Source organism: Cyprinus carpio, unplaced genomic scaffold (genome assembly GCF_018340385.1).
Source record: "Cyprinus carpio isolate SPL01 unplaced genomic scaffold, ASM1834038v1 S000006823, whole genome shotgun sequence".
Classification (NCBI taxonomy): Eukaryota; Metazoa; Chordata; class Actinopteri; order Cypriniformes; family Cyprinidae; genus Cyprinus; species Cyprinus carpio.
The window spans coordinates 464,826-476,870 of NW_024879402.1; the positions used below are offsets into that span (position 1 = coordinate 464,826).

A 12,045-nucleotide genomic window follows, 5' to 3' on the forward strand; every position below is an offset into this window, starting at 1 on the left:
ATAATTTCACTTAAATCACAATGCAAATTAATTGTCATTTAAGTGAAATTATTCAACTTAAATATCAAGCTTTATAAAAATGATTATTCTAGAAGAAAATTTCAGATCGCACTTAGAGGCTTTTGCATCTGAACTCTTCATACTATCCACAAAAATTAACACACTACAGGGCGTGCAGAATTATTAGGCACGTTGACTTTCTGATCATTTTTTATTGTGCCTGGGAATAAAAAATGATCAGAAAATCAACGTGCCTAATAATTCTGCACGCACTGTACACTTCCTTATGATAGAGAATCCTCAATTATTTGTTATTTACTTAGTGGCTGGAGAGCACAACATTCAAACGCTCAACATTTTTAGAGTGAATGTGAAGCAACTGACCAACTTATGGCCTGTAACTTGTTAAGAACAAAATGTTTAGAAATAATAAAATAAAAAAAATCCAAAGGATGAGATTAGACTGGTTAACCGGGCCACAAAAACATTTCTGGCTTCTAGGTGTTCTTCAGTGGCCTAAGAACTAGAAAAGTCTTAAGCAACAGAATGGTTACATTTCAAAAAGATCAAGCTTGACAGTGTCTTTGCACTAAGTCTGGCTCGGTGAGGGCGCATTATAAGGCCTCCATGACTAAATACCCTTTCCACTGGTGCACTTGTGGCAGGAACTGCAAGCAGTTTCATAGACACAAGATAAAGCCTTGGGAAGACCTTTGCATGCTTTTGCCAGAAATCCATACAGTCAACTTCTTCTTCAGAGCACACCTGGATGTAGCGAATGACTTCATCTTTGCAGGATGTGTGATGGTCTGCATTTTTCTTGGTACTCTTCTTGCGGTAGCCAGAGAAAAGACGTGGAGTTTTAGCGGGTACTGGTGGCTCCTCCTCATCTTCTCCACTGCTGCCCTCAGGTATGTTGACTTTCTGAGCCTCAACCAAGAGTAGGTCTGAAAATATTCCACAAAAATGATGGTTCGTTACAATATTATGACGGTAATACACTAAATGCACAGTGGTGATGATTAAGTCATGAATCAATAAAAAGTAAGACAAGATTTTAATATGTTAGATGCATAATGTGATGATAATCTTTTAAATCTGTTAATGTGTATTCACCTACCTATCATCATCTCCTTCACCTTACTCTTGACTTCATCTGGTGTGAGGACATCTTGTTCTAGCCAAAAGAGGCAGAATGATGGGTCTAGTAGTGCAGACAACATGTAGACCATATCTCCAAATGGAAGCTCTACGGAGGGTTGTGCTGTTTCATCCATTCTGACATTTGCAAACATCCCCTGGAAACGGCGTTGGAGTGACATCTGCAGTGCTTTCACTAAGCCAACCAGGTGACGAGATGCATTCAGCATATGGATGAGGTGGCTGTTGAGTGAGAGTACACAAGGTAGAGCCGCACTGACAGTCACCACCTTCTCTCCTTGTGTAAGGTCTGTTGCTTGCAGAAATGGGGCTAAAATGTCGACAAGCTCTTTGAGCTGACTCCATTCTCTGGCTGATAAGCACATAGCTTTATGTCCTTGGGCTTCCAGGAGAGAGTTTAGGCTTTGGGGATCCAGGTCAGTGACTGCCTCCACAAGGCGAAGAGTTGTGTTCCATCGTGTGGACACAGCTGAGGGGATGCTTCGGTTTGCTCCATACTTCGCCTCAAATGCTTCCTTCAGTCTACAAGTAGAATGGAGTAAACTGCAAAATTTTGTCACTTTTGCCATTGCACTGTTCAGAGTTTTTATTTTTGTCTTTTTTTGTATATCTCTTAAGATGAGATGAATTTGATGTGCACTGCAGCCGCTGCTGCCGACAGCTGCTCTGGGTGGATTCCACGTCATCCTCTGTGTAGTTTATTCTGTCTATTACAACAAGCTGCAATGAATGTGTTAGCTGCTGATTTTCTTAATTATTTTCATTTTTAGTTTTTTCAGAGGTGATATTTTTATTATTATTCATTTTGTTATTTATGTGAAAAGGAATTCAGTTTCTGCTGCCTACATTCATTTTTGATGGATTCCACGTCATCCTCAGTCTTTCTCCTCCACTTCCATGAAGTGGGCTGTTACCCCTAAGAAGCCACGCATGCTCCTGTCAGTCCAGATGTCCACTGTCACAGACACATTGTCAGTCTTTTGTAGTTTACATTTTATCTTGGACTCTTTTTCTGCTACTAGCTCACTCAGACGTCTGGTTACGGTGCTTCGACTTACTGGGCAGTATCTCTCCTCTACCACTGACATAAAATTCCTGAAGCTAGGCTTGTCAATCAAAGATAGAGGTAGGTTGCATGAAATGATGAGGTCCTGTATTATGGATTCAGTAATGGTCTTCTGTCTGGGATGCCCCTGGCTGTATAGCTGCACACCTCTTGTCTGGCTTAAGAATGAATCAATGCTGCTCTGTCCCTGTGCACTGGCCCCTTTCTTTGCTTTGTTGAACTCATTAAACCTGAAGATGTCATCGATGAATATGAAAAGACAACAAGTAAGATGCTTATCTTATATCTAACAATTTTATGTGCAACAAAGCCCATCTGAAACCACAAGGTTCTGAACTGAAAGAATGGTAGCCTACTCAGGGTATCATGAAAATATTGCAAAATTTATATGCAATAACTAACTTTTTTATACGATTAAATATCTTTTTCAAACTCAGACTCATTGGCCGTGGCTCATTTTCTGTAAAGAATATATATCTTCTCTATGGCCACACACTGTACGGGGCTAATAAAAGTGTGGAAATTGTAGGTCCTGTGTACCTTTACGCTGTCCTCCTTCTGTCAGGGCCTGCTGTTAGTGTGTGTATGTTCTTGTATATGGTTTATGAGGACACAAATGTGTACAATGACATGGGTATTACAACGTAAACATGGTTTATAAGGACATGGTTTATGAGGACTTCCCCCAAATGGCTTAAAAAAAAAACATACTAAATGGTATTTTTTGAAATTCAAAAAAGGCCAAAAGTTTTCTGTGATTGGTAGGGTTACATTAGTGTAGGAGGATAGATTATACAGTTTGTACATTAGTAAAACCATTACGCCTATGGAGAGTCCCAGTATTGTGAGGTCTTCACAGTGAATGATCAGCCGGGTCGGGTCCAAATCAATTACTTCGGGTCCCGGGTCTGTTTAACATTGTCTGTTTAACATATGAATGTAATACCCGTCATCAGATCAGACTCGGAGAAAAAGAGAGATACATTTAGAAGGGATACAGTTACAGGAAACCAACAATAAATATATTTTTTTCTACCTATTAGATTGTGTTTTATTAAAGTCTATACCTACCCCAACCCTAAACCTACTTTTACAGTGATGCAGATACATTAAATATTGTCGTTTAGCATGAGAAAAAGGACGCAATATTGCTGTGCGCATGCGCAGTAAACACATGTAGGAAAATCTGACGGGTAGGATCAAATGTCAGGACACCGGCTGTGATTAGACACTGCTTGTGTTTTTTTTGTTTTTTTTTGTAACTTGCAACTTGTAAAATTAGGACACTCAAAATAAAATGTTTTAGGTTGATCCAGCTAGCACGCATGTACAGTCTCAAGCACGTGTCATGTTGTTTCTATGGCAACCAGTTGTAGTTTAGTTCCCTTTTTATTAAGGGAAATCAATGTATAGTTTTTAAAGGTTTTATTATTAGGTAGGCTATTTGTTATTTAAATTTGTAACAAACAAATGTACAGAGGTCTTATTTTAGATTACTAGCCAACAGAACATTCTCAACACAACCTCAGAGAACAGTTAAAAATGGCTTATTCAAAAAATAGTTATTAGAAATTGTATTACAATAATCCCACATATTACCACAGGGCTCCAAACTGCGACTAAAACAGTCGCATTTGCGACCATAAATATTAATTTGCGAGTGACGTTTTTGCTGAGGTCGCCACTGGCGACTACCCGCCGAAAGCTCCTCAGGATTTAACCGCTAAAAAAGTTTTCTCAGGCGGATGATTTGCTTCATTCTAGCAGCACACCGCCTGTGATAAAACGAACTCGGGCCGAAGGTTAATACACACAACTACACCGAGTGTGGACCTGCCGCGTGTACAACAGCTTTCAGTCGAGATCGGCCCATAGAGAAAAAGCCGTCTGTCAGCCAGAAGTGTTTTGTAGAGTCGGCGTGGCTCTGGCCCATTATCTTCTCACCGATGCCGAGACTGAACCGACAGAGACGCATTTCAGCCAGAATCAGCCCGAGTGTTAATGCTATCTGGGTATATACGTTATAACTTAAACATTTGAATGTAATGCCTTTTTTATGGAATTTTTTTCCTAATTGTTTTGCGATCAAATCTTTTGTTATGTTCACGTATTAAACTGAGACGATGCGCATCAAAGTTTTAGTGGAAAAAGAGAGTTTCATCTCTGCCGCACATCGACGCACACAGTCTGATAAACGCAGCTCCGCTGTGCAGCGAGAGAGAAATGACGGAGACGTAAGAAGGGAAAGTGCAGAAAATACAGCGTCTATTTCGTGCACAACTTGAACAAACTTGAACAGGTAAAGCTGTCAGCTGTGTGGATATTGGCGATATCGTTAACAATTCTCGTTTATAATAATTACTAATATGGCTTCTTCTAAACAAGATCTTGGTCTGTGTTCTTTTAATGCGTGAACTTCATTATTTGAAGTGCAACTGCCGTCCAGTAATCACAAAAAGCTCAGTGCTTTGTCACTTTTTAATAAAAAGTAACGTTACCAGCTTTAAAATTATTCCGAATTCATAACGAAATTCAAACAATACGGTTTTGGTGCTCCTTAATGCGGCAGGCACGGTCGCTTTAGCACCTCAGTTCAAGGGCAAGTGAACCCATTTAATCTTTCTCTTTACTAATATAGTACATAATGAACATGAATTAACATCAAAATGTAGGCTATTTTATAAGAGATCCTACAGTACAACTTACTGTAATGTCTCGTGTAAAAGCTCATTCAGTGTTTTAAACTGCGGAAAATGTGTAAAGCTTGTAAACATTGCAACGTAATATACGTTTACCTCAGAATAACCATTCTGTGTCAAACTCATCAGTCAGTTAAAAAAAAATAAAGGTGCTTAAAAGGTTCTTCACAGAACCATTTTTGGTTCCACAAAGAACCATTCAGTCAAAGGCTATTTAAAGAACCATTTCTTTCTTTATAATCTGGAGAACCATCTTTCTCCACAAAGAATCTTTTGTGAAACAGAAAGGTTCTTCAGATGTTAAAGGTTCTTTATGAAACCATTTAGACAAAAAAGGTTCTTCTATGTCATCGTGAAGCACCTTTATTTTTAAGAGTGTATGACAACATTTCCATAATGCACTGAGGAGGAGCCCAAGCTACACTCAGTGGCCAAGTGATGCTTATGCTCCATGATACTGGTACAGATTCTGTGTAATAAACAGTTCTTTGTGACTGTAGATTTCAAGCTGGAAAAGACATTTAGTTCCCACTTTAAGTGAACCTTAGTTCCCAGATCATCTACAAGATGGATTAAAATGCTGATAAAGTCGAGAAAAGATGAGACATAAACACATGACAGTATGATTGAAATGTTAAAATGATAATAATAAATAAAACACATTTATTCTGTGGCACCTAAAAAAATTATTTGGCTCGTAAGTTTTTTTTTTTATAGGAGCCAATGGCTCCTTACTCGATTTTTTTTTTTTTTGTATCTGTGTAATGTGTATAAATATATTTTAGAGCATATATGCATTTGGCAAAAAGGTTTTGTTGGCGACCCCTTACGAAAATTAACCATGGTTTTATTCTAGTAAAACTAATACAAGTGCAACTCTGGTGTCACTGGTGTATCTTTCATGCTTCTCTTTGCGAGCAGGTGTGTAATTTACATTAAGATCTTAAATAAAAATCTTACAATTTACATTAAAATATTTCCTTTCGTTTCCAAACAAAACAAACATATGTGTCCTTGAACTTTGTAAAAAGATGATCAGTTTAACATCTTTACTGAAAAACACGAATTTCACTGTCAATTTTTCTTTCTTTGTATTTACTTAATTTTTTATTTATTTTTTATTTTTTTTGTACTTTTTCATTAGCGTGCACTAATACTACTTGGATCGGCTGGAAACTAGCGACTATCTGTAGGATAGAGTGAAATGGCATGCATCAGCTAACATTGTTTGTCTCATCACAGCACAAACATGAATTAATAAGCTGTTACACTGCCACTGGGACTGATGAAGTGGAGTAAGAACAGCATTTATCAAATGACTAAATTATTATATTTGCTCAGGTGGATGCTGGGGTCTTATCTATCGGATTGCAAAGTATATCACTTTGTTAATAATAGTCTGTGACTTCTGGAAACACTTCTTTTAGGAGCTTACATGGAATAGGCTCTAACATGTTGTTGGTTTAGATGATTTAACAAGTTTATACAATTCTTCCTCTCCTATAGTAGAGAATAAGTGGAATTGTTCCTCAAGCGATATATAGCACACTATCTGATGCGATATTGTAGCTGGCGGCTGCATGGTTATAATTTTATCTCTAATAGTATCGATCTTGGAAATAAAGTAGCTGATAAAGTCATTACTGCTGTGCTGCTGGGAAATGTCAACACCTGTTGATGCTTTATTTTTTGTTAATTTAGCAACTGTATTAAATAAATACCTGAGTTTATGTTTGTTTACTTCTAAAAGAGACGAAAAGTAATCAGATCTAGCAGTTTTTAATGCTTTTCTGTAGGATAGGTTACTTTCCCGCCAAGCAATATGAAATACCTTTAGTTTTGTTTTCCTCCAGCTGCACTCCATTTTCCGGACTGCTCTCTTTATGGTGTGAGTGTGCTCATTATACCACAGTGTCAGACTGTTTTCCTTAATCTTTCTTAAACGTAAAGGAGCAACTGTATTTAAAATGCTAGAAAAGAGAGAGTCCATAGTTTCTGTTACATCATAGTTACCATAGTTACCATAGTTTCTTCCACCCTCAATACCCATGGCTGAAGTGCCCTTGAGCAAGGCACTGAACCCCCACTGCTCTGGGTGTGTGTTTACGGTGTGTTCACTTCTCATTGCAGTGTGTGCACTTGGATGGGTTAAATGCAGAGCACCAATTCCGAGTATGGGTTGATACTTGGCAAATGTCACGACTTTCACTTTCACTTTTACTTTCATCATCAAGTTGTTCTGAGGTTTTGGATATGCTAAGGAATTGGGATAAATGAGGAAGATTACTTACAAAGCAGCCTTTTGTGGTAGAAGTGACAGTTTTAGCTATATTAAGTTTGCACAAGACTAGATAATGATCTGAGATATCATCGCTTGGCTGCATAATTTCAACACCATCAACATCAATTCCATGTGACAGTATTAAATCTAGAGTATGATTTTGACAATGAGTAGGTCCCTGAGTGTACGGAAGGGATGTGACATACAGCCAAGTATGGTGACCCATACTCAGAATTCGTGCTCTGCATTTAACCCATCCATAGTGCACACACACATCAGTGAACACACACACACACACACACACGCCGTGAACACACACCCGGAGCAGTGGGCAGCCATTTATGCTGCGGCGCCCGGGGAGCATTTGGGGGGTCGGTGCCTTGCTCAAGGGCACCTCAGTCGTGGTATTGCCGGCCCAAGACTCGAACCCCACAACCTTAGGGTTAGGAGTCAAAATCTCTAACCATTAGGCCACGACTTCCCCAACAGTAGACATGTTGTCTAACCCCAATAGAGTTCAAAGTGTCTATGAATGCTGATCCCAATGCATATTTTTCATTATCAACATGGATATTAAAATCACCAACAATTAAAACTTTATCTGCAGCCAGAACTAACTCGGATATAAAATCAACCCATTCTTTAATGAGTCTGTATGTTGCCCTGGTGGCCTGTATACAGTAGCCAGTACAAACATCACAGGGGATTTATCATTAACGTGTTTCTCTGAATAATGTTATATGAAAAATAAATAACTGCTAAATTAACGAAAAATAAAGCATTAACAAGTGTTGACATTTCTGACATTTCATGGACTCTCTCTTTTCTAGCATTTTAGATACAGTTGCTCCTTTATGTTCAAGAAAGATTAAGGAAAACAGTCTGACACTGTGGTATAATGAGCACACTCGCACCCTAAAGAGAGCAGTCCGGAGTGCAGCTGGAGGAAAACAAAACTAGAGGTATTTCATATTGCTTGGCGGGAAAGTAACCTATCCTACAGAAAAGCATTAAAAACTGCTAGATCTGATTACTTTTCATCTCTTTTAGAAGTAAACAAACATAAACCCAAGTATTTATTTAATACAGTGGCTAAATTAGGGTGTTGACATTTCCCAACAGCACAGCAGTAATGACTTTATAACCTAGTTTACTTCTAAGATCGATACTATTAGAGATAAAATTGTAACCATGTACCCGTCAGCTACAGTATCGCATCAGACAGTGCACTATAGATCACCTGAGGAACAGTTCCACTCATTCTCTACTATAGGAGAGGAAGAATTGTATAAACTTCTTAAATCATCTAAACCAACAACATGTACAGTATGTTAGACCCTATTCCATCTAAGCTCCTAAAAGAGGTGCTTCCAGAAGTTATAGATCCTCTTCTGACTATTATTAATTCGTCATTGTCATTAGGATATGTCCCCAAAACCTTCAAACTGGCTGTTATTAAGCCTCTCATCAAAAAAACACAACTAGACCCCAAATAACTAGTTAATTACAGACCGATCTGTAATCTCCCTTTTCTGTCCAAGATACTAGAAAATGTAGTATCCTCACAATTATATTCCTTCTTAGAGAAAAATGGTATCTGTGAGGATTTCCAGTAAGGATTTAGACCGTATCATAGTACTGAGACTGCTCTCCTTAGAGTTACAAATGACCTGCTCTTATCATCAGATCATGGTTGTATCTCTCTATTAGTGCTATTGGATCTTAGCACTGCGTTCAACACTATTGACCACAAAATTTTTTTGCATAGACTTGAAAACTGAAAATGCAAGTGCATTAGTATGGTTTAAATCATACCTATATGACCACCATCAGTTCGTAGCAGTGAATGAAGAGGTATCATATCGATCACAAGTGCAGTATGGAGTACCTCAAGGCTCAGTACTAGGGCCGTTACTCTTCACGCTTTACATGTTACTCTTGGGAGATATCATCAGGAAACACAGTGTTAGCTTTTACTGTTATGCTGATGATACTCAGCTCTATATTTTTTTGTGGCCCAGTGAAATATTCCAATCTGAAAAACGGAATGCATAGTTGATATAAAAAACTGGATGATGAGTAATTTCTTACTGCTAAATTCTGAAAAAAAAAAAAAACAGAGGTGTTAATTACAGGACCTAAAAACTCTGCATGTAATAGCCTAGAACGCTGTCTAAGACTTGAAGGCTGCTCTGTCAATTCTTTGTCATCAGTAAGGAACCTAGGTGTGTTATTTGATAGCAATCTTTCCTTAGAAAGCCACGTTACCTGCATTTGTAAAACTAGATTTTAAAGATGAGATTTTTCCATCTCAAATATATATCTAAATGATGACCTATGCTCTCAATGTCAAATGCAGAAATGTTAATCCATGCATTTATGACCTTAAAGTTAGTTTATTGTAATGCTTTATTGGGTAGTTGTTCTGCATGCTTAATAAACAAACTCCGGCTAGTCCAAAATGCAGCAGCTAAAGTTCTTATGCTGCGTTCACATCAAACGCGAATAGAGTGTCAAATTTGCATCTACCGCGTCTAGTTTGCCGCTTGAACATTTTGAATGCATTCACGCGTCTAGAGCGAAATAGACGTGCGTAGAAAGCAAGAGTTTGAAGTGAAATTGATGCGCATCCAAGACGAAATCCGCTTCTTCTGGGAGGGGCAAGTGCTAGGCGGTTGTCTGTTTGCAAGATGGAAGAAGAGCAAGAAGAGCATTCGAGGCTTTTCCACTTTTTCCTGCACATGTCATCTGAATAAACACAATATCTTGTTAGCGAAAAGTAGCTGTATATTAGGGGAAAAATAGTTGTAAAAAACGGCGGGAAGGCCGCGGGTCGATAAACGTGTACGTGACTCAAAAGTTAAATGTGTATTTACAACACACTCTTCCAAGCGAGGTCCTTTTTTATTCCTGTCTTTATAGAAATATGAACTTGTGTCATATAGCTCCGGGTGACTGCTCACTGACAATATCAGTCGTTCCTCCATGTTGAATGAGTGACTCCTGAGCAGGCTCCTGATCCGTCAAATGCGTAAATGCACAAAAAGCACCATTCGCGCGTATCGCGCCAGAGACTCAATTTGCATCATTCGTGCGAACTAGACGCATGAATTAGGCGAATTCACGTCTACCGCGCCGCGCTAAATGCCTCATTCGTGCCGCGACACATCCAGACACACGTAAACGCGTCTTTACATTGACTTAACATTGAAATAATTCGTGCCAGATGCTCCATTCATGTTTGGTGTGAACGCAGCATTACTAGAACCAGGAAGTATGACCATATTAGTTCTGTCAACACTCCACTGGCTCCCTATTAAACATTGTATAGATTTTAAAATCTTGCTTATTACTTATAAAGCCCTGAATGGTTTAGCAACTCAGTATTTGAACAAGCTCTTGTTACATTATATTTTCCTATTTAGCGCCTAAATTCTGGAATAACCTACCTAATATTGTTCAGAAGGCAGACACAATCTTGCAGTTTAAATCTAGATTAAAGACCCATCTCTTTAACCTGGTTTACACATAACATACTAATATGCTTCTAATATCCAAATCCGTTAAAGGATTTTTAGGCTGCATTAATTAGGTAAACCTGAACCGGGAACACTTCCCATAACACTTGCTACATCGTTAGAAGAATGGCATCTATGCTAATATTAGTCTGTTTCTCTCTTGTTCCGAGGTCACCGTAGCCACCAGATCCAGTCTGTATCCAGGTCAGAGGGTCACTGCAGTCACCCGGATCCAGTACGTATCCAGCCCAGTTGGTGGATCAGCACCTGGAAAGGACCTCTACAGCCCTGAATGTCAGCGGAGACCAGGACAACTAGATGAGCCCCAGATACAGATCCCCTGTAAAGACCTTGTCTCAGATGACCACCGGGACAAGACCACAGGAACCTAATTGAGTCCTCTGCACATTCTGACTTTGCTGCAGCCTGGAATTGAACTACTGGTTTCGTCTGGCCAGAGGAGAACTGGCCCCCCGACTGAGCCTGGTTTCTCTCAAGGTTTTTTCTCCATTCGGTCAGCGATGGAGTTTTGGTTCCTTGCTGCTGTCGCCTCTGGCTTGCTTGGTTGGGGACACTTCATTTACAGCGATATCGTTGACTTGATTGTAAATGATTGCACAGATACTATTTAAACTGAACTGAGCTGCATGATGACATCACTGAATTCAATGATGAACTGCATTTAATTGTCATTTTGCATTATTGACACACTATTTTCCTAATTAATGTTGTTCAGTTGGTTTGACACAATCGGTTTTGTTTAAACTTTGTTTAAAATTTTAGTTTTGACTTGACTTGACTTGACTTGAAGGACCATTACTACAAACGCGTTATACTTGAAGCCCATCCTCTGAGAAATACTGAAAACATTGTTATAAATTAAAGCAACACCCCCCTTTACCCTTTGCATGTGGCTCATGTTTATAGCAGTAATCTTGGGGGGTAGACTCGTTTAAAATAATGTAATCATCAGGTTTTAGCCTGGTTTCTGTCAAAACCGAGCACATCTAGGTTATGATCAGTGATCATATCATTTACAAAAAGTGCTTTCGTAGAAAGGGACCTGATGTTCAATAAGCCAAGCTTCATCATTTGTTTATCTGTATTACATCTGTTTTTTATTTGCTGAACATCAATTAAATTGTTACTCTTAAATTGGTTTTGACGTTTTTTTTTTTTTTTTTTTTTGTATTTTCTAGTTTGGGTAACAGACACAGTCTTTATAGTGTGATATCTAGGTGAAAGAGTCTCTATGTTAACTGATTTCTGTGACGTAAGACAGCTAGCAGACAGTCCGTTTAGCCAGTCTGTCTGCTTCCT

General features: G+C 38.7%; 1 protein-coding gene across 1 annotated transcript; it reads right to left on the reverse strand.

Annotated features, from left to right (window-relative positions):
- Nucleotides 1-225: 225 nt before the first annotated feature.
- LOC122145016 lies at nt 226-1,743 on the reverse strand. The gene is made up of 2 exons (XM_042756256.1): nt 1,121-1,743; nt 226-947 (listed from the first exon to the last, which is right to left on the reverse strand). The coding sequence occupies exons 1-2, from the start codon at nt 1,728-1,730 to the stop codon at nt 535-537; spliced, it is 1,023 nt and encodes a 340-aa protein (XP_042612190.1). The 5' UTR covers nt 1,731-1,743; the 3' UTR covers nt 226-534.
- Between the last annotated feature and the right edge of the window lie 10,302 nt (nt 1,744-12,045).